We start from the raw sequence: 23,601 nt of genomic DNA, 5'->3' as shown, positions 1-23,601 counted from the left end.
TTGTAAATATAAGGATAAAAAAATTATTCACAGTAACCTTACAAACTAAGTACTATTCTTACTTCAATTTTACAGACAAGGAAATTAAGCAAAGAGATGTGAAATAACTAGCCCAAAGTCATATACCCAGTTTTAAGTGCTAAAGACAGGTTCCAATCCAGTCAAATTCCAAAATTTCTTCTTTTAACCACTAAGCTAAACTGCTTCTATTTGCCTTTGTCCTTTCTTTTGTCTGAAACTTCTACATAACTCATCGGTTTTCTGAAGTAGGATTCTTTTCTCTCTTTCCACTACTTTCTGTTCCAGCTCTTTATCACTGGGTTCTTGTCAGATTAGTTGGTTTCCTCCCTTGTCCTGCCACCTTGCTTTCTTCATATTGTTCCTCTCACCTAGAATAACGTGCACTGTCATGTCAACCTATTTTATTAAATCGGTGCCATCCTCTGAGGCCCACTTTTTTCGAGGCTAGACCATTCTCGCAGACCTTTCTATTGCCTCAATATTTAAAGTATCTTCCATACAATTTGGCACTAGTCCTTTGTGTCTCACAAGCACGGATCTCACCACCTTTTGGAGAGGTCACGACTTAACCTTCCTCTGAGAACTACCGTCCCTGCTTCCTACCTACGGAGCCCCAAAACATATTGCTTCTATGATGCACTGAAGGGTCGGGGCGTAGTAAAAGACCTGTCAGACGTCCCTAACCCGAGTCTTCAATCAGGCAGAGTGAGGGGGTGCTCCGCACACCGATCATGCTGTCTGAGCATCCTCCGGAGACCGGGTGCACGCACCAGCCCCGGGCGTTTGCAGGCAGCCGCCAGGGACAGTAGGTTCCCAGTCGCCACCCTAGCAACCGGCCGCAAATGCCCCCGCCTCATCTGCTGCTGGCGCCACGGAGGCCTCAGCCAGGACCACGCAACTCCGAGCCGCGAGCAAAGGCGATCGAAAGTCGAGCCCCTACAGTACCCACCTTGGCCTCCACGAGGCTCCGGGCCGCCTGGACCCGCCCACGGGACTTACCCCTTCCGGGTCCGCGTCGGGACCCACTTCCGCCCGGCATTCCTTTTGCCTTCAAGGAGGAAATGACGTAGGCGGGCTCTGGTTGGTGAGGACAGGCCGGTAGCGGAAGTCAGCGTTTCGCCACTCAAAGCTCTTGCAGCTGGTCACTCCAGCCTCCTGGGACTTTGACTTGCTTGACCGCCGAGCTCCTGGCCCGGGGTGTCCGGGGATGTCTCTCGGACGCTTTCTACGAGGAGCTTAACCCGCCCCGCTGCCGCCCGGATGGGACCGCCGGAGTGCTGTGAGAAGCGGGACTGGGAGCGGGGCGGGGAGGGAAGGCGGGGCGGAGCGGGCTGGGGGCGCGGCGGGAGGCTCTCGGACTCGGCCCGGGCCGGGGGTGCGGGCAGAGAGGGTTAGTGCTGTCCGCTCTCTGGAAGAATGAGCCTGCCGCTTCTTCCCCAGAGGTTAGTCGGGCTCCTCTGGCCCGCGGCGCTGTCGGAGACGACGTGTCGAAGAGAAGAGAGAGGGCAGGCGGACCTGGGCACCAGGGACAGGGGTGCTGTAGTCACTGGGGAGGCACGCGCCCTAATACAGGTGAGATGGGGCGTCTGGGACCTTTGGGTTCCACAGTCCCAGGGTCGAATGTATGTTGCCGCTCGTGTGGACCCGGCATTCCGCAAACTGAGAGCAGCTCGAGTCAGGGCTGGGTAAGGCGCTAAGCCCAAGATGCTGAGTCGTCTGGATCCCCGCAGTCCCTGGAGTGACATTGGTCTGGCTCTGTGTTTCCGCTCACTGGCCACTTGAGGGGGAAGTGACCAGGGCTGACTCCTCCTTGCTTGGTAATTGAGGTTTAGGTGGTCTGTCACCAGGTAGAAATTAGCTTTTCCTCTTGCAGCCCTGTCCGCTTCTATTCTTGGGTTGTACAGAAATGTTAAAAAAAGGTTGTGGAAAATTAAAGCTAAGATATAGCTGTACAAAAGAAATAAGCCTCTGCCTTCACTTATTGAACAAGATATCTGCAGCCATGGGGCGCCTGGGTGGCACAGCGGTTAAGCGTCTGCCTTCGGCTCAGGGCGTGATCCCGGCGTTCTGGGATCGAGCCCCACATCAGGCTCTTCCGCTATGAGCCTGCTTCTTCCTTTCCCACTCCCCCTACTTGTGTTCCCTCTCTCGCTGGCTGTCTCTATCTCTGTCGAATAAATAAATAAAATCTTTTAAAAAAAAAGATATCTGCAGCCAACCTAGAAATTAGACTTTTATCTAAATTACCTGGTTATTTTCAGACGTTTCTTGAGTTCTTAAGATATGCGCAGCCAGTCTTCCATAGTCAAGAAAATTACAGTAGTAGCAAATGGATATGATGAGACTGTAGATAGATGTTGTAGGGGATTTGAAACAAGATTACTGTGGGTTGGATGAATGAGAAGGGAGGAAATTGTGGCAACAGACTATTATTTCAATAAGTTTCATGGGGAAGGGAGCATTTAGGTGGGTGTGTATGGTTAATATCTTCCATAGGAGATGTGCACTGTATTATTACAGGGAAAAATGTGTACTTCAGTAGAAAACTGAATAATCTAGATTTTATCTAGAAAGCTATTCCAAGAAAGCTATTTTACAACTCTGTGAACTATAGATAACTAGTGTCAGTACTAAATAATTTTTGTCTATAGACACGCAGATTCTGTCCTCTTAGAGATTCAGTGGAAGTTGCCTTCTTGTATGTTCACTTAAATATTCCTGATCTATTAATGCGTTCAATTTGGGGATTCCTTTTGGGGATTCCTTTTATCTGTCACCTGACGGGTTCTCTTTTGAATTAAATAAAATTTTGAACACATTTTCATATTTGAATGAGTCATGATTTTATTTTAAAAAATCCTTTTAATGTTATGAAATATTATGGGAAGGGACAATCACAAATGGAAAAAATAATTTATTTTAATAAGAGTTGGTGTAAGAGCAACTGTGTGCTAAGATAATGCATCTGATAGAATTCCCAAATCATACAGTTTTTAAAGAGTATAACCCTAATTTCTAATTTAAATTTCAAATTGTTCAGTGTATTGATACTTGTAATTAAGATGTAGTAAACATCTTTTAATGTGAAGGTGGTACATAAACTCACCATTGGAACGTGTGCTTTGGATGTCTTTGAATGACCATATTAAATTTGACCTGGGCCATTGATACCACTTAGAAATATTTTTGTTATACTGTATTTATTGTTGACATATCTAACTGCTTCTGTTTGTTTTTCCACCTAAGTAACTTAAAAATTTATTTCCATTTGCATAGAATGATTTTTAAATATTATAATAGATTTGGTGTTGGGATGGAGGTATTATACACCAATATCTAATGTGCCCTGAAGTTTTAAATATTGAAATACAAGGCATAAAGAATAGTAAACCTTAATTTATCTCTTTATACTTTTATCCCAGGCCTTTCTAATCAATGTAAGCATTTTGGAGAACAAGCAAACAGATTTAAAGTTCCTGTTTTTCTCTTTTAAATGATACCATTTTCCTTTTATCCAGACAAAAACCAGGTTATGCCAAGACCACAATCCAGGGTATTCTGTCTGATTCTGCCTAGTCTTGAACAATAAAAATCTAACCTCTCTAGCCAATCCAATTACTCATATAAAGCATTGTTTAGAGGACTTCTTAAACTAAAAGATTGCAAGATTTGTTTTTTAAAAAAATGAGCACTTAACCTAAACGTTGACAGTATTTGAGAAAAAAGGCAAGCCGCAGGGTAATGAGAATGGTTTATACTCATTATGAGTTTGAATTATAAAGGATATATAGAGAGTTCTCTTTGTCTTTAGGTCTTCATTTATGAAGATACTGAAGGTAATCCTTAGCGTAGGATGGCCAAGGAAATAGATATGATCCATTCTGGAATCTTCTGTTTGTCTCATGTAGACTTTGTGATCCTGGACATAGATGTCTTGCCTCAGGAGCCTTTAATACTAAGGTTTAGTGTTGCTTATGAACCTGCTCAAAGTACAGAACTGATCAACTGATATTCAGTGGAAAGTCTTGCTTTAGCTATAGATTACTGTAGCCTTCCCCCCTTCCTCACCTGAGCACTCTGTGTTCTTTCTATCACTGGGATTCTTATTCTGAGTCTGGGAACCTTCTGAAATTTATTTGCAACTCTGTGCTTGTATGAGCTCATCATGTGCTCATGTTTTGGGGGGTAAAAAGGTCTTGACCCCTTATGTGATTCTCAAAGGGATCTGTGACCCCAAGAATGTTAAGAACCAGTATACCTTAAGCATCAGGGATCAAATTTTCCTGCATAGCTTGGCTTTGCTGTGTTGGAGAAGAAGGGAGATTTAAATCTCTTTTTGATGAGAAGAATCAATTGCAGCTTAGAGATGGAGCTGAAAAAGAGTTTACCCTTTATTAAATGTCATGACGCTTTCTATATAATGCCATTAAACTTTGAGAGCTCTGAACTGTATTTATTACTCATTAAGTACCCAATATCTTATGGGTCACAATGACTTTTAAGATGTGAGAAGAAGGTCCAACAAATTATATGGACAAGATATGATTAGAGATATAGGAGAACCACCAGTAGTGTACTGTCAAAGAAGGTAATAGAATTTCAGAGAAAGAATGATCGATAGTTAATGCAACAAAAATTTGATTAGTTCCTGGATTGACATTTGGTCAATCATAGTTAGACCTTCAAAGAGCAGTTTTAGCATTGTTAACAGAGACGGAAGCAAAATTGCAATAGGTTGAATAAATGGGAGAAAAGGAAATAGAGCTGCAAAACAGATTATGCTTATAAAGTTAAGTGGTGGAATGAGGAGTTTCATTGGTGTCTGAAGAAGAAATGGGATAGGAAATTTTTTTTGAGAATAGGAGGACCGAGGGGAAGGAGAGAGCAGATATTGTGAAGGGAGAGTTATGACATTCTCTTACAGGAGAGCTGGTGAAGTGGAGTAAAATGCATAAATGAAGATAGTTTGGCCGGCTTTAACGTGTGGCGCCCAGATGTGCCCTAACCTGTAAAACTCTTCTACTTTTCGTCTCAACTCTCACTTTGTGGAAGAGACATTCTCTGCTTCTCCAAATCGAAATTAGCTTTCCACCTTGTTCTTCTTCACAGAACACTTCCCATAGATTTTAACTATGTATTTATTTCTGTGATTATGTATATTTGTGGGTCTGTCTCTTCCATTAGTGTCTCCTCACCTAACAATGTTTGAATAATTTAATTCCTGGAACAAATAAGCATTTATTATCTTGCAATTTCTATGGGTCAGGAATTCAGTAGCAGCTTAGTTGTGCAGTTCTGGCTCATGAGGGTTTCTTATGAGGTTGCAGTCAGGATGTCAACTGGGCTGAAGTCATTTGAAGCCCAACTAAGGCTGGAAGATCCAAGGTGACTCCTTCACTTGCCTGGCTATTGATGCTGGTTGTTGGCAGGAACCCTCAGGTTCTTCCCATGGGGGCCTTTCACGGGCTGCTTGAGTGTCCCACATCATGGAAGCTAATTTCCCCAGAGCAAGCACTCCAAGAAAGAGCACAATATCTTTTTTGACTCATCCTTGGAAGTCATACTGTCATTTCTACAGTATCCTGTTGGTTACATGGCTCAGCCCTATTCATTATAGGAGGCAGCTATACAGGGGCATAGATATCAGGAAGCAGGTATCATTGAAGGAAATATTGGAGGATTTTTTTTAAAAGATTTTATTTATTTATTTGACAGAGACAGCCAGCCAGCGAGAGAGAACACAAGCAGGGGTTGGGAGAGGAAGAAGCAGGCTTCCAGCAGAGGAGCCTGATGTGGGGCTCGATCCTGGAACGCCGGGATCATGCCCTGAGCCGAAGGCAGATGCTTAACGACTGCGCCACCCAGGCGCCCCTGGAGGGTGTTAACCACGGATGCTATGTGGTATAGCATAGAGAGTCACCCAAGAATTATTAAAACAGTTTCCTAATAGTGTTGGTGGAGGGCCCAACTGACATTGGAAAACATATGTCTTGGCAGCAAACAGGATAATTACTGATTGTTTGGTTTTTGTTTTTTTTTTTTTTCTAGTAGCATAAGAGTAGAATTAGAGAAAACAGATGTTGAATTGATCTAGGTGTTAGGGATTAACAAATCATTTCAAGGGCAAACATTGAGATAAGTGTATCTTAATTCAGCAATTTGTGTTTGGTTTTTGGTGTTCATTATAGTCTTTGACAGCAAATGTTTTAGTCTCTGCCACACATGAAGACATATCTTTATCTCAACAGCAGTGCAGGTGACTTTCACTTTGGCTCTGAGGAAGTTGTAACAACTTTTATTGTGCCTTGCTTTGTGCCAGATTATATCATTTAATCCTCACAATAACCCGAAGAGTGTATTACCCTTTTTTTTGAAATAAGGAAACCCTGGCTTATAGTCAAGAGTAACATAGCTGTTAGGTCCTAGACCTAAACTCAGGCCTGCTGATAACAGAACCCAAGCTCTCACGTTGCACCACCCTGCCTCTCTCTCACAGTATAATTGCATGTGGAAATATTCATCTCAAAATACTAAAGAAGCCAGATTCAAAATTGTACATACATTATGATTTCACCTATCCTAGAAAAAGATAGGAACTCTATTAAAATTTGGGCGTTTTTCCGTTCTTAACTTTTTTTTTTCTTAAGTGTTCTATAAGTGAGTTTTACTTAGAAAAGTTATTTTAAGGAAGTAATTTTGTCCCGAAAGTTAGCACTCGAGTTTGCAAAATGAAAACTGAGTTTAATGTTTAATGGGATTTCTTATATTATAGTTAAGAAGTTTTAGCATGGGGCACCTGGGTGTCTCAATTACTTAAGTGTCAGCCTCTGGCCCAGGTCATGATCCACGGGTCCTGGGATTGAGTCCCACATCGGGCTTTCTGCTTAGCAGGAGTCTGTTTCTCCCTCTCCCGCTCCCCACTGCTTGTGCTCTCTTTTTCATGCTCTCTCTCTCTCTCAAATAAATAAAATCTTTAAAAAAAAATTTTTAGCATGAGTCATTGTCCTCAAAAATCTGTGAATAATTTTTTAAAGTATGAATTTCTGCAAAGTATCATTCCTTTGAGTTTCAGGCAGTTCAGCCATGGAAAACGAGTGTAGTTTCTATTTGTCCTCTATTCAGCTTGTCTAGCTCAGGTTTGAATACTTTTTAACAGATCAACAGATCTCACGGTTGCCTCCAGTTTCAAAGCCAATTGGATGGACTAAATATCAACTTCTAGATAAATTAGTTTCTTTATTTAAAAATAATTTCAAAGGAGTATTTTGTATCAAATAAGAATATTCCTTTTATACAGTTTTATCATGGTGTAATCTCTAAGGCCTTTCAGAAATTGTTAAATAAATGATGGGATTTCCTATTCCACAGTGCTGGTACAGGAATTAACATATTGTGCCTGATCCATGGTTCATTCCTCTTGGTGTCTCACATTTCTTAGCAAGAAGCACCAAGAAATTAGATGTAGAAAGGCATGTTTGTTCTCCTTGCCTCTAACAACAAACATCAGGAGCACACAGAAAAACTTTTCTAACAAGAAGTTCACATGGCAGCTTTCACTCCGTGATCATGTGTCTGCTCAGTGTTACCAGTGACCTCTACCTTACCAAACCTACTAATCAATCCTCAGTCCTGTTAGTCAGCATTTCAGTAGCATTTACCCTAACTGATCCTTCTCAGGCACTCCTCAAAATACTTTCTTCCCTTTGCTTTTAGGCTGCCATACTTTCCTGGTGTTCCTTCCTGTCTTACCAGTCTTCTTTATCTCATTTTTTTGACTCATCCTCTCTCCAGCCTGTAAATTTTGCCTTAGGGCCTCAGTCCACTGATCTCTTTTCTCCATTTGCATTGTGTCTCTTGGTAATCATGTCCAGTTCCCGTAGCCTTAAATACCATCCACAGGCTGAGTCTTCCATATTTATGTCTCTAGCCCAACCTCTCCTCTGAGCTCTAGCCTCACATAGCCAATTGCATGTCTGACATCAATATGTGGCTGAATGAGGGGCATCTCAAACTTCACATGTGCAAAAACACATGAGGAAGAATGACCTTGGTTGTCACTCTGCCATACAACTTACTCCAGCCTTCCCCTTCCCTATAAATAGAATTAACATCTACTCAGTTGCTCAAGAAAGAAATCTAGGAGTTACCTTTGATTCTGTTCTTTTCCCTCAGTCTTCATACTCATTTAGCAAGTCTTGTTCACTGTACCTTCAAAATACCTTCCAAATTCAGTCATTTCTCATCACCTTCATCACCATCTCATCTAAATCACTCCAGCCATTTTTTACTGGTCTCTGGTTGTACTCTCACCCCCACTGGATTTCACTGTAGCTAGAGTAATCTGACCAAGTGTTACTTATATTAAATCATTCCCTCTATCAAGATCCTCTAACAGCTTCCCCCCATATTTGCAATAAGACCAAACCTTCTTATCTTGGCTTACACACTGCATCATCCGGCCTTTCCCTCTCCCACCAACCTCATCACCTACCACTCATTACCTAGCTTACTCAGTTCTAACCAGATCAGTTTCCTCGCCCTCCCCAGAATACACCAAGCTCCTGCCTGCCCTTTGGGCCTGTTCTCTTACTATTTCCTCTGCCTGAAACACTCTGCAGGGCTTCACATGGCCTGATCTCTCACTTTATTTAGCTCTCTCCTCAGGTACCACCTTTTTTCTCATAATACTTATTGCTTCCAGTCATTCCATTGGATACCTGCTTGCTTGTTTGGTTATTGTTTATCATCTACTCTCCAGGAAACAGAAGCTCAGTAAGTGCATGGACTTGCTGTGTCTTATGCACCAGTGTATCCCCAGTGCCTAGAGCAGTACCTGACACGTAATAGATGCTTACAAAGATTTGTGAATGAATTAATCTACATTTTATTGAAACAGCTGTCTGACTTCTTGGCAAAGTTAATATCCTTACTTCTCTTTGTAATGTCTTCCAACATCCTCCTCTTCCAATTTGTGTATTTCCGTACAGCCAACATCCTACTGTATCAGTGTCTCATACCATATCTTATAATTGTCCAGTCCGGTTAATTCTTCCTTTGTTGCCTCTCAAATCCATGCCTTCTTCTCCTTCAGCTTCTCCTACTAAGTTAAACTTTTATTATCTCTTACTACTTGATTGCAGGAACCTCCCAGCTTCGCAGTGATAATTGAGTAAGATCTTATCTCCATATTATCATTTGACTGAACTCTTTACTTCATATGACTGAGCTCTTTAAATTATCCATATTATTTATCTTTTTATCTGTTGCAGCCTAGCAAGCTCCCCTCCCCCAATAGCAGACATTCAGTGAATGTTGAATGAATTGTCCTGTGTTTCTGGAAAGTAGAACTGGTGCGCCATGTGATTATTTTAATGGCTGTGATTCTTTGAAAAGAATTTGTGCTGAAATAATCCCCCTTTCTTCCTGTTTTAGAGAAACTATAGCAATTCTTTGTTGTATATTGGTTTTTATGGAGTATTTTAAGCAACTAAACACACAGTGTCCTTTTAGAGCATTTCACAGTAGAGATTTGTTTTTTGATCTAATAGAAGTAAAGTAGTATCTGTACTTCTCTATTAAAACAGTTCTTTCTTTTCTTTTAAGCTAAAGTCTGCAGTGAATATTGAATTGCTGAGGAATTTGGGGAAGGACAAGCTGAAGTTCCCATTCCATGGATCCCTTGGGTGCACCTTCCCAGTTTGTGGATGTGGATACACTACCAAGCTGGGGTGACTCATGGGAAGATGAATTAAATACTTCTGATACTGCACCTGAAACGTTTCAGGAAGACACTATTAGATCACCTTTTCTTTACAATAAGGATATCAACGGGAAAGTGGTTCTTTGGTAATTCTTTGATTAGATCATATCATGGTACAATAATACTCTCATAATTTCTTCTAAACTCTTTTTTGTAAGCCCTAGCATTGTTGAAATATTGTTTTGCTTATACTTAGAGTTTTATTGAGGTATAATTGACATATAATATACTGTAAACTGTACATTTTTAAAGTGTACAGTTTGGTGAATTTTGACATGTATGTATCCATGAACCTGCTCTCTCACTTTGATCATCACAATCAAGATAGTTAATATATTTATCACCTCCAGAAGTATTTCTTTGTGCTCCTTTGTAATCCATTCTGCCTCCTGCCCCTTCCCGATTCCACATCCCCCAGCAACCATTGATCTTTCTGTCACTGTAGATTAGTTTGCATTTTCCAGAGTTTTATATAAATGGAATCATGTACTCTTTTTTTATTCTGACTTCTTTCATTCAGCATAATTATTTGAAAGTTCATCTATGTTGTTGCATTTGTTAGTAATAATACCTTTAAAAAAAAAGCTTTATTGAGATATAATTTGTATATCATGCAGTTCACCAGTTTAAATTGTGTAAGTCCGTGGTTTTTTTGTATATTCACAAAGTTGTATAACTGTCACCACAGTCAATTTTAGAACATTTTCATCACCCCAAAGTCCTGTACCCATTAGCAGTCATTCCCCATTTCCCCCATCTCTCAGCTGCAGTCAATCACTAATCTACTTTCTCTGTGTATAGATTTGTATCTTCTGGACATTTCATGTAAATGGAATCAATTTTGACTTAGTATAACATTTTGAAGTTTCATCCATGTTGGAGTATGGATCAGTATTTCATTCCTTTCCATGGCCAAATAATATTCTGTTGTACCGATCACATTCATCAGTTTATCAGTTCATTAGTTGATAGACATTTGGGTTGTTTCTACTTTTTGGCTATCATAAGTAACGCTGCTGTTGTATACCCTCGAAACCAACTACTTTCAGCTGTATAAGCATTCTGTTATAGTGAAAGAGATACAGAAGCAGCAAAGGAGTAACATGGGGGTTCTGCGGGTTTCAGGGTTGTAGCATTTGCATTGAAGATCTAAGATGCCAGATTAGTCTCCGTAAGTCCAGAACTACTTTTCTACTACAGCTTAAGCTTGTGAGCTACCAAAACCAACGTTGTGAGGGGAGTGAGGATAGAATGTTTTGAAAGAATTAGCTGTTAGCTTTCTTATCTCCCTCCTCTTCCTGACACTTGTTCTTTATTTGTTCATCATTTCCTTAGGAAAGGAGATGTGGCATTGCTGAACTGTACAGCCATTGTGAATACCAGCAATGAAAATCTTACAGATAAGAACCCTGTGTCGGAGAGTATCTTCATGCTTGCAGGACCTGATTTGAAGGAGGACCTCCAGAAACTTAAGGGTGAGTGAGGTTTCTTAGGTATATTATTGTTTAGGAAACGTTTATTTTTGATATTTGAAGAAGCATGTTTTGCATTTAGTGAGAATACTTAAGTAGATGTAGCTGTTTTTTTGTTGTTTAAATTTCATAAACACAGCTTTTGAAAACCCCACATTGTTAGAAGCAGGACACTGAGACTTTACTCTTAGTAAATTCCTTTGTCATGTTCTTGAATTTGAAAATTTCAGTCACTGTAGCCAGTTAAATCTTTGGTAGCGTTTTCTTGGCTGTATATTTTTCTTGCACTAATAAGCCTCATGAAACAACTATCCTTTCTCTAAACTGAAAATTTTTATCATGATTTGATACTGATAGAGAACTTTTCGTATACCTTGTGGAGAGCAGTTGTTGCACTTTGGAAATGTAATTGACTTACTGATAAAACCAGAATGCATTGTAAGAGCAAAATATATTCTCGATTAATTTTGCACTTGCTCCTTTTTGCTTAATCAGAACATTCTTCTGAGAATATTTCATTGGAAATGGGGACAGGAAGAGTTCTATTAGTTCAGAATCTTATTTACTTTCATTTTCTTGAATTATCAACCTGGCAAACCAGGTTACTGTTATTTGAGCCCAAATAGAATATTGTGAAATTCAGTCATCCCATTTTATAAAAAGTATTTATGAAATACCACAGTATTTCTTCAAATGTAAACAACAAATCTCACCTGTATAAAATCTTAATTTCTTTGACCTCTACCATTTAACAGTGAAAACTGACTTCTAACTTAATAAGGATATTGGAATTGAACAGGAGTACATACTAATGTTGACTCCATGAAAGAGGGGTTAGAGAAGAATTACATATCTAATCAAGAAACTGAACTCTATGTTAGCAGAAGGCGGGGGGGGAAGCCCTCAAGTAAACTAAAAACATGATACCATGAAGAATATGTAGAAATTAAAAAATGTCATACAGATAATACTGAGAAGTTCTTTGATAAAGGTGATAGAGAAGAAGAATTCCTTATGGCCTTTGGTGTGTGTGTGTGTGTGTGTGTGTGTGTATTCTCACACCTTAGAGCTGGACTTAGGGATAAGAAAAAGGAAGTAATAAAATTTAATACAAGGATACAAATGAAACCTCAGTATTTAACAGCATGTGTTCAAGAGACTCCGAGCAGGAGTTCATGTTGTAACTCTGCCCTTCACTAACTGTGTAATGTAAAACCAATTACTTCACCTCTGTGCTTTAGTTTCCTTCTCTCTAAAGTGGGCTTGGTGATAATAATCTCTACCTCATTTTCGACACATAACAAGAGCTCAGTGAGTATTTGGGGATGGAAACAATATCATGAAAACCAAATTAAATAATGAACATTAAGTGCTAGGCATATTCTAAGTGTTTAGTGTTATTTCTAGTGTTAGCTACAGGCCTCAGTTGTTTGATGAGTCATTGCCAACCTGAGGGCTGGATACTTAATCTGTCCCCTTTTTGCATCTTCAGTAACAACTTCATAAGTGATTACAAAGTGTGACTTCCCATATTTTTGTGTGATGGAAAGCGGAGAGGAGTTAATAAGGAGATTTTGGATATTAGACCAAAGAATTTTAAATATTCTGAACTGACTGGAAGCATGAGCCAAAAAATGAAAACATTGACAGGGATGAATATAAAAGTCATGCAATAAGTTTAAAACCTTGATTATCCAAAGTCAGGATGGGGAAGCCCAGTTTGACAACCCTTATTATATAAGAAAGTATTTGCTATTGGTAAAACGGCATTATCATTCACTCCATTTTTTCATGTAAAAAACTTCAGGGTTAACACTTTCCTCCTCCTTATCCCCCACATAAAGTCTGTCATCAAGCCATAAATACATCTTGAATCTCTTTATCACCACTGCCTCCAACCTAGCCTATCCTGCCATCATCCCCTCTGTGGGCTACAGCCATAGCCTCCCTTTCAGCTTGTCTCCCTACATTCATTCTTCTTTACCTAAATCTCTTTTCCATATACAGTAAGCATTGCTTTTTAAATTGTAAATTCCTTCTTATTGCTTCTCTGCTTTGAATACGGAGTGCCTCCCAATACACTTAAAGTGCCAGCTCCTTAAACTGATCTCTGAGGACTTGCAAGATCTCAGTCACTTGCCTCCAGGCTCCTTTCACATCCCCCCTTTCCCTTCCTTAAGTACTTGAACCAAACTGATCTTCTCTAATTGCTTTGTCATTTAGCTCCTTTTCAATTTTGCATGTATTTTTCTAACTCTTATTCTTAAGTCTTTGCTTATACCTCAAAGCACTATTCCATTCACTTCAGAATTGGCCAGTCTCCCCATGATATATGTTCCCAGCCTGTAGTACTTCTCTTTGGGGCTCTTATCACAATCGTGATTTCATAAATTGTTGACCTGATGACAATGTTCCCATTAAACTTTGGCCTCCGTGAGGACAGAGGCTGTATGTCTTATTGGTCTCCATAGGCCCTGTAACAAGAATAGTGGAGGCATTCTTTAAGTAGCTGATGAATGACTAGAAATTCTCTGGGATTTTAATTAACTAGACTCAGTGGTGTTACTATCTCATTTCTACTGAAAACACTGACATTTTTAGATTATATCACTAGAAATACAGCGCCATAGAGGAGGGTAATTTGTTATCAGCTTAAAATAGACTATTATGTCTATAAGATGTTTTATGTAAGACTCATGGTATCCACAAAGAAAAACCTATAATAGATATATAAAACATAAAGGAATTAAAGCATACCAGTAAGAAAAATAAATCACAAAGGAAGACAGCAAGAGAGGAACAAAGGAACTTAAAAAAAAACGAGGAAGCAATTAACAAAAGGGCCGTAGTAATTCCTTACCTAGCAATAATTACTCTAATTATAAAAGGACTAATTCTCTGATCAAAAGACATAGAGTGGTTGTTGGATAAAAAAACAGATCCGGGGCGCCTGGGTGGCACAGCGGTTAAGCGTCTGCCTTCGGCTCAGGGCGTGATCCCGGCGTTCCGGGATCGAGCCCCACGTCAGGCTCCTCTGCTGAGAGCCTGCTTCTTCCTCTCCCACTCCCCCTGCTTGTGTTCCCTCTCTCACTGACTGTCTCTATCTCTGTCAAATAAATCAATAAAATCTTTTAAAAAAAAAAAAAAAACAGATCCAACAGTATAGTGTCTACAAGAGATTGACTTTAGCTTTAATGACACACACAGGCTGAAAGTGAAGGGTTGGTAAAAGATAATCTGTGTAAATGGAAACCAAAAGAGAGCAGGAGTGACTATACTTAGGCTAGATAAAATATACTTTCAGTCAAAATTGGTCACAAGAGATAGAGAAGGTCACTATATGGTGGTAAAGGGGTCAGTTCACCAAAGTGATGTAACAGTTGTAAATAGGTATGTACCCAGCGTTGAAGCACCTAAATATTTAAGGCAAATATTAATTGGCCTAAATGGAGAAACAGACAGCAATACAGTAATAGTTGGGAACCACAGAATACCACTTTCAACACTGGATAGATCATCCGGACAAAATTTACGAGTAAACAGAGGGCCTGAATTATACTATAGACCAAATGGTCCTAATAGACGTTTACAGAACATTCCATCCAACAGCACCAAATACACATTTTTCTCAAGTGCACACAGAACATTCTCTGGGATAGATCATATATTGGGCCACAAATCAAATTTAAGAAGATTGAAATCATATCAAGTATCTTCTCTGATTTCACAATGTTGTGAAACTAGAAATCAGTAATAGGAAAATTAAAAAATTCACAAGTACATGGAAATTATAATACATTTCTGAATAACCAGTGGGTCAAGAAGAAATCAAAAGGGAAATCAGAAAGTATCTCAAAAGAAATGAAAATACAATATACCAAAATTTATGGGATGCACAAAAATAGTTCGAAGAGAGAAATCCATATCAATAAATGCCCACGTCTTAAGAGAAAAGAAGGGTCTCAAATAAACATCCTAACTTCAAACCTCAAGGAATTAGAAAATAAAGAATAATCTAAGCCCAGAATTAGCAGAGGGGAGGAAATAATAAAGTGTAGAGCAGAAATTTAAAAAAATAGAGACTAAAAAGAATTTGGAAAAAAATCAATGATAAAAGAATTGATTTTTAAAAAGATAAGATTGACAGACCTTTAGCTAGACTAGCCAAGAAAAAGCAGTCAAATAAAATTATAAATGAATGAGGCAGTATTATTACAGCTGACACCACAGAAATACAAAAGATCATGGGCGACTTCTATGAACAATTATATGCCAACATGTTGGATAACCTAGAAGAAACAGATAAATTCCTACAAACATACAGCCTGCCAAGAGTAAATATCGTGAAGAAACAGAAAATCTAAACAGATCAAAAGGAGTAAGGAGATTGAATCAGTAATCAAAAACCTCCCAACAAAGACAAGCCTAGGACTTGAGGACTTCACTGCTGAATTCTATCAGGCATTTAAAAAGAAAACAATTTCCCTCAAATTTTTCCCAAGAATTAAAGAGGAAAGAACACTTCTAAACTCATTTTACAAGACTAGCATCACCCTAATACCAAAGCCAGGTAAAGACACTGCAAGAAAACTACAGTCCTATATCCCTGATGAACACAGATGCAAAAATTTTCAACAAAATACTAGCAAACCAGATTCAACAACACATTAAAAGGATCATACGCCGCACTTTCTTTATCCATTTATCTATCTATCTATCTAACCTATCTATAGATAGATATATATACACATACACACAATGGGATATTATTCAGCCTTAAGAAGGAAGAAAATCCTCCCATTTGTGACAACATGCATAGTACTTGATGGTATTATGTATGCTAAGTGAAATAAGACAGACAAATATTACATGACCTCACTTATACGTGGAACCTATAAAAAGCTGAAGTTATAGAGATAGGAGAACGATGGTTGCCAGAGAGTAAGGGAAATGAGATGTTGGTCAAAGGAAAAACATTTCCAGCTATAACATGATTAAGTTCTGAGGATGTAATGTACAACATGGTGATTATAATTAACAATATTGTGTTATATACTTGAGAGTTGCTAAGAAAGTAGATCTTAAATGTTCTCGTTAAAAGAAAAAGGTTGTTATTTGAAGTGGTAAATGTGTTAACTAACCTTATTGTGGTGATTATTTCTCAGTGTATACACATCAAATCATCGTGTTAGGCACTTTAAAATTACACAGTGTTATGTGTTGATTATGCCTCAATAAAGCTGGTGGGGGTGGGGGGAAGAAATACAGCATTAAAGTCAAGAATGGCTGTCCTTTATTCTGTCTTGGTAGGACCTGTAGTATACAGCTAGTATTCATCTTATTTTTATTACTACTTTTTAAGAGTGATGATAAACTGGGGTATACCTAAAAGAAAATGATTAGCATGGTATGCACTGGAAACCATATCATTTGAAGGTATAGTTTAAAGGGCTAGGGTTGGCATAGAGAAGATTTGAGGGAAACATGATCGTTTTCCTCAAACACTTGAAAAAGCTTCATACTGAAGAGAATGAGAGAGAATCTTACTGTGTTCCTAGAGTCCTTGGTGGGAAGATACATAAAACTTCATTTCAGTTCATTTAGAGAAAATTTTCTAAGAAATAGAGCTTCCTAAAAATGGAATGGGCAGATTTGGCCTATTATATCCAAATTAAAAAAAAAAAATGTGTGTGTGTATCTCAGTCTTATATACAGTCTTTGAATTTAGGAATTTTATGAATGTAAATCTGTGTGGGGATGTTGTTTTAGTAAAGAATGTGTGATAAGAGATTGATAAATGATGTTCAGCTTTAGAGTCAGAATAGCATCTGATAATTCGCCTACTTGTTTCTGGGCAAGAATACATGTAATTAAGTACTTAAGTATTAGATACTTAAGTAGCTTAAGTATTTCCGTGTGCAAAATGAGCAAAATACTTTCTTCTTCCATCAGGATCACTGTATAGTTTTGCTCCTTAAATATTCCATCACTTGGTACTTAAATACGCAGGTTTGTTAAGGTGGAAGTACGTACACTACATTTTTTGATTGCTCTGTTCTCTTAATGAACAGGACTCTTTGCTATAAGTATTAAGACAGCTTTTGTGTTTCTTACTATGGATGTTGGGATTTAGAGAGAAGTAAGTGAAGTTGGAAAGTCCTAACTGATCTTTAATACTCAGATATATTTGGGTTCTCATTGCAGCAGATGCTTCAGCAGAGGATGTGGTCAGGGATAAAAGACACACTGGACAGAGTTAACAGCTGGAGTGAGCTCAAACTTAGTAAATTTGTATTTGTTTTACAGGAATTAAAAATACTCTCAGGACTGTGTTTAACTGTTCATAATGATTCAGGATTTGGGCTTTAGGTTAGAAGAAATCTGGGCCTAGAAAGAACAAATGAAGAATGGGAAGCAATGCAGCAGTACTTAGCCTAAATCTAGTCTCCAGAGTTCTGAGTTTTGGTTAACAATTATTAAAGGAAAGGTGGGAGTCCCAAAACCGGAGTATCGTGAACACTTAACAATTCTTTTCTGTTTCTGTAGTCTGTCCTCAGAGATCTTCAGGATCGATTCTGCAGACTGCCCAAGTACATGTTTGCTTGCTTGCTTTATTTTTTTATATATATCATTTCTTTTGAATAATTGTTTTCTACTTGCAGAAACAATAAATGTAAATTGTAGAAATTATATGCACAGAAGCTACAAAATAAATGAAAACTTAACATTTCCACCACAGAAAGATCACCAGTACTAGTACTACAGTACGTATTCTTCTGGATCTTTCTGTAGGTATTTGCATACATTCTTAAAATATTTTGTTGCCAGCATAAAATAATTATATGTATATAGTCCTTATCTACAATAAGATAATTGTACACATACTGTTCTGCTGTCTGCTTTCTTCAGCAAATGAATTCCACATTTTGGCTTCAGAAATTACTTCATCTAATACCCAAACCATAGTTTAAATTTCCAGTTGACCCTGAAATGCCCTCTGCAGCTAGTTTGTCCAAACCAATATCCAATCCAGGGTCACACATTACATCTAATTGTTGTACCTTTAAAAAATTTTTTTCATCCAACTCAGTTCCCTTTTTATGACCCTGACTTGTTGAGTGAACTAGGTAGGCCAAGATGTTTTCCAAGATGGCTCGCCTTCTGGTTTTATCTCATTACCCTGAGGTGCCATTTGGTTTCTTGCATTATACCATATATCTCCTATAACCTGGAAGTTATATCTAATGGAATCAGGTTTGGCTTAAGCATTCCATAGGTGATGTTGTATTGTGTACTTAATGTGTCATATTGGAAAATGTATAAAATCTGATTGACCCATTACTGGACCATTACTGACACTAAGATAGCTCTCTGGTGTAGAGTGATGACAGCTTGATTCTTCTATTTATAACAGTTGTTTTATTCTTTGTGACTGGAAAGTAATCAATATGGGGTTATTTAAGCTCTGTGAATGTCCAGTTCTCTGTCACACTTTCACATAATGGTTTTAGCAACTATTTATCGTCCTTGTCTGAGTCAGTAATTTCATTAAGATTGTGAAGTTGTATTTTTCTAAAACCTATCATTATATCCATGGTTACTAGCTAACATTCCTGTAGAGTTGAGTCTTTCCTCAATAACTGACATGTGGTTACTCTGAATTACAGTTTCTTTAAGAGGGCAGGGTAAATGCTTACTTCTTTCAATTACCATTTTTCAAAATAAAGAATTGGTTTAATAGCTGCCTCTAATGGTGCCAAATGAGGTTTTTCTGCCTTTCTCTTTTTTGAGTACAGTTTGTGCTTATGGCTTTTCATGGATCAACATATATGTGGTTTTATTTTTTATTTATTTATTTATTTATTAAAGATTTTATTTATTTATTTGACAGAGAAAGGCAGCCAGCAAGAGAGGGAACACAGGCAGGGGGAGTGGGAGAGGAAGAAGCAGTCTCCCAGTGGAGGAGCCTGATGTGGGGCTCGATCCCAGAATGCTGGGATCACGGCCTGAGCCGAAGGCAGACGCTTAACGACTGAGCCACCCAGGCACCCCAATGTATATGTGGTTTTAAAAATCAAAGAATTTTATGTCTAGATGTATAGAGGAAAGCAATAGTTCTCTGCCTTTCCCTTCCCTGGCTTGATTCCTGTTTTCCAGGGGCATATACTTTCAAACCTTCAAGTTCCTTATTTTATTTACCTTCTATTTCCAAATGTATGTTATAACTACTATATTGAATTTTCCTTATATCTGTTGACTTCTTATTGTGGAAATTAAAGATTAAACTCTTGTTCATCCACTCCCCTCTTTTATGTATACATAAAATACTCACATTTATTCCTCTTCACCATATTCCCAAATTGGCCTGTCAAATTTTTATTAAATCTGCATTCAGCATTAGCATTGTGACTGAATAAATGTTACCACTGATTACAAAACTGGTTAGTGATCTTTTTGTACAACTATTTTCCTCTAAGTTATTGATGTGATTACTTGATTTTCTAATTGATTAACTTATCGATTCGACCACAGACTTTTAAATAACAACTGTAAACCTCTCAATAAAGTAAAAACTTCTGTTTATCTTTCAGCTCCATTTTTTTCTTGATAAGTCCCCTCCTGGAATCCCCATTCTCTCTCCCCTCTAGACTGTTCTCTATGCCTTACAGTTAACATCCTAGGAAATCCTTTTTTCTATTTAGGGGATTGGATCCCCTCGTTTTCTAGTTCTCATGCCTTACTCTTCTGTGATGTACTCCTTAATTTTTGTGAGTAAATCTACCAGGAGATTCCTGAGAATGGAAGGGGGGCAAAATTGCTGAGATCTTCTACCTTCATACTTAATTGGAAGTTTGGTTGGAAATGAAATTCTAAGTTGGTAATTGTTTTCCAGGTTTTTGAAGGCATTGCTCCAGTTTTTATTATTGCTCTTGAAAAATCAGATGCTATTCTTATTCCTGATTCTTTTGTATGTTACTGGGGTTTTTTTTCTGGAAACTTTATGATCTCATCTTATTTCGGGCGTTCTCAATTTCACAGTGAGGTCCTTGCTGTGGTTTGGGTATTCCGTGGACTCCTTGATCTAGAAACTTATCTTTCAGTTCCAGAAAATTTCTTGTTTTATTTCTTTCCTGATTTCCTTCCCTCTGTATTATCTGTTCTCTCTTTGAAGAAATTCTGTTGATGTTGTACCTCCTTGTTTAATCTCCCAGTTTTCATGTCTTACCTTTTATTTTCCAGCTTTTTATTTTCTGGAAGATTTCCTCAACTTTAGCTTTTACCAATCTATTGAACTTTTTGTTCCTGCTATCATGTTTTTCACTTGGCTGTAAATTATATAAGCACCTTTTCCTGCTCTGAATGTTTCTTTCTTACAACATTCTAGTTTTGTTTCAGAGGTACTATATCTTCTCTTACCTCTCTGACAGTAGTAATTATGGTATTGGGAGTTGCATTCTCTCTTTTTTGAGCATTGCTTTGACCCCGTGTGGTCAGAGGCTTTGCTCACTTCCTGGTGATCCTTGAGTGTCAGTGTGTCAGTTGTATTTACAAGGGAGGAACTGAGAAAGTGAAGGGAAGCTTTATGTGCGTGAGCAAAAGTTCCTGCTTGGTGATCTGGAAGCAGAGGATGAGGAGGAGCCCTGTTGTTTTGTTGGGGAACCTGCCTTAGTTGTCACAGTCTGTGAGTCCTTTGGTACAGACCTCTTAGTTTCCTGCAAAGGAATCTTTCAGGGGTGTAAGTGTGGGCGTCTGTGTTTCAGAAGCCAATTAGCAGCAGAGGGCTAGAGCTATCACTGTTGAGTGTAACACTTTAACTAAATCTTTACCCTCTTTTCAGCCATGCCTGGGGTTTCTGGAGGCCAGAAACTCTAGTTCACCATCTCCAGAAAATAAACCTTCCTGCTGCTATGGTGATAAAGAAATCATCACCTTGCTATGGTGGCTGGGGAAAGGGTTGTTGCAGATTTGACCGTTTCTGTGCAAACTTAACTCAGCCTCCTCTTTTTAGTCCCACTTTGTATTATAGCTTTTAGAACTACGTAGGCCTCCAATTTTTGAGCCTTTACTGTTCTATTATAGTAACAATAAGAATAATAGATAATGCATGTATGTACTTTGCATGTATTAACTCATTAACTCATTTGCATGAACTAAGTACTAGTAGTATTCCCATTAAATAGGAATTGAGGCATGAAGAGGCCAAGCACCCGCCCAGGTAGCACAGCAGGAAGGTGGTAGACTTAAGATTTGAATCAAAGCATTCTATCTTGAATCTAACACTGCCTTTCAGTACAACCAGCTTGCTTCGTTTTGGTGACCCCATTTCTACGAGCAGTTAGGTTTCTTTGCTTGCTAAATCAGTTATTTCTAGGCCACTGACTTTCTGCCTTCCAAAATTTTGATGATGCCTATCTGCTTCATGTCCTTTCCCATTCTCTTTGTCTCTGTTTTTTATACCTATTGTATTGCTTCACTGTCATTTTGGGAACAGAGATAAATGTTTGTGTTCAACCCATATTTTTAATTGAAATTTCTCAAAATTCTTACTACTTTTCTGTTTTATGCCTTGTTTGTTGACTTTTTTTTTTTTTTCTAACACCTCCATGACTTATGTATGCTCCATTGTTCCCAGGTTGCCGGACAGGTGAAGCAAAATTGACAAAAGGATTTAATCTAGCTGCCCGGTTCATCATTCACACAGTGGGACCTAAATACAAGAGCCGCTATCGCACAGCTGCTGAGAGTTCCCTGTACAGCTGCTACAGAAACGTGCTTCAGCTGGCCAAGTACGGCTTATTCGCTTCCTGGAAGCAGCATACCATACATTGTTAAAGGCCCCAGTTTCAGAATGAAACCTAGCTGTGGAAATCAATTTTGAGGGATTTAAATCATATAAGAGGACTCTGAAGATAAAATTAACTATCTTCACACACTTAGCAGGATAAAAGGAGTGGATTTAGGTGACTAAAGAATTTAACCTGTTCCCATTTTATTCAGTCTTTACTTGGAGTAAATTTCCCCCAAATGGTATAATATTGACATAATTATTAAAAAGTTAACTGGATTAACTGTTATACTAGATTTGTTGAGGGGGTAGGGAAAGAAGTTGAGCTGCATTGCATTTTTAAATTAATTACATATGTATGTATTATGAATGTTGGTGGTTTGTGTTTTCTGTTTGATTGCAGAGAGCAATCAATGTCTTCTGTGGGATTCTGTGTCATCAATTCTGCAAAACGAGGTTATCCTTTAGAGGATGCAACACACATAGCCCTTCGTAAGTAACATTGGAGATTCTGTGCATACGTTGACTGAGCACTTTGTAAGTAGGATTGGGATGCTGTACATAAATTGAGTAGTTATAGCCGATGATCTCTTGATGAACAGATCATGACATCCTGGAGGGAACTTTGTATTGATAAGTTGCTGAGCTCAGTTTAATTTCTCAGGTTGATGTTTTCTCCGCTTTTCTCCAAAAAGTCTTACAGACTTGCCTATTAAATTGGAAATTGATACCGAGCCCAGAAGTATGGCCAACGCATTGGGTTTTTGAATCAATATTCAGAACAATCATAACAGGCTGTTACAATGAAGTCAAAACAGGTTTCATAATATAATGTTTATATAGCACTTTGCAGTTGAAACAGCAGCTTTCACAGATGCTATTTGAGTATAAATCCTTTCATTGAGGTTTAAAAAAGACTGGGCTCAATCATAATGAGACAGAATGTCATATATGTGATATAAAAATTGGATGTTTAGCTCGAGAGAAACCATGATTTCACTGTATTATATGTAGGTTCAGACCACATGTAGATATTTGTATGTAGCTCTGGGTGTCCTGTCTAATGAGACACTGAAAAATTGGAGAGCAAACAGCTTGAAACATTAGTGGTATTTCTCCTGAAGAAGACGATGCATTGTTTTAGCATATATGGTTCTCATCTTTGAGTATCTAAAGGAGTCTCATTGTGAACTTATTCTGTGCTATATTTTTAGAGCAGTGGTTCTGAACCATTTTGGGAGCCATCGTAAATTACATTGAGCATCTGATGGAAGAAAGCTGTGCACCCTTTCCCCAGAGGAATGTACATATAGAGGGAATTTGTGTGCAATTTCAAGGAGCTCATAGATTCTTGTAAGGACTGTAAAGACCTCCAATGGTAGAAGGCAGGTCTAAGATTATGTCACAAGGAAGGAGACTTGGTCCTACTTGAGATAGGACTTTCTGCAATGGAAAGGTATTTTAAGTGAACTTCCTGTCACTGGGAATGTTCATGCAGAAGCTAAATGAACATCTATTGCAGATATTCCTCATTGAGGAGGAAAACTACACTACATGATCTT

General features: G+C 38.4%; 2 protein-coding genes across 6 annotated transcripts in view; one reads left to right on the top strand and one right to left on the bottom strand.

The window, feature by feature from the left end:
* The window catches only part of WDR3 (WD repeat domain 3), a 29,675-nt gene extending 28,635 nt beyond the window's left edge, over positions 1 to 1,040 (bottom strand). Inside the window, exon 1 of one of the 2 annotated variants that reach the window (XM_002924541.4) lies at positions 971 to 1,040. The gene's annotated coding sequence lies outside the window, so the exon portion shown is untranslated. Of the gene's footprint in view, positions 1 to 687; positions 840 to 970 lie in introns of those variants that run through there. The other variant, XM_034654177.1, reaches the window with a different exon arrangement.
* Positions 1,041 to 1,109: 69 nt separating this feature from the next.
* GDAP2 (ganglioside induced differentiation associated protein 2) overlaps positions 1,110 to 23,601 on the top strand; it is a 73,619-nt gene continuing 51,127 nt past the window's right edge. For 2 of the 4 annotated variants that reach the window (XM_034654178.1, XM_034654181.1), the window contains exons 1-6: positions 1,110 to 1,300; positions 1,462 to 1,593; positions 9,625 to 9,867; positions 11,117 to 11,256; positions 21,887 to 22,040; positions 22,443 to 22,531. In XM_034654178.1, the coding sequence (XP_034510069.1) occupies positions 9,692 to 9,867; positions 11,117 to 11,256; positions 21,887 to 22,040; positions 22,443 to 22,531 (559 nt within the window). In that variant the 5' untranslated portion in view covers positions 1,110 to 1,300; positions 1,462 to 1,593; positions 9,625 to 9,691. The remainder of the gene's footprint in view (positions 1,301 to 1,461; positions 1,594 to 9,624; positions 9,868 to 11,116; positions 11,257 to 21,886; positions 22,041 to 22,442; positions 22,532 to 23,601) is intronic. The other 2 variants (XM_034654179.1, XM_034654182.1) reach the window with 2 other exon arrangements.

The sequence above is a fragment of the Ailuropoda melanoleuca genome, chromosome 2, assembly GCF_002007445.2.
Source record: "Ailuropoda melanoleuca isolate Jingjing chromosome 2, ASM200744v2, whole genome shotgun sequence".
Lineage (NCBI taxonomy): Eukaryota > Metazoa > Chordata > Mammalia > Carnivora > Ursidae > Ailuropoda > Ailuropoda melanoleuca.
Note: the sequence above shows the minus strand (reverse complement) of the source record. Positions and strands in the feature narration are given on the sequence as shown.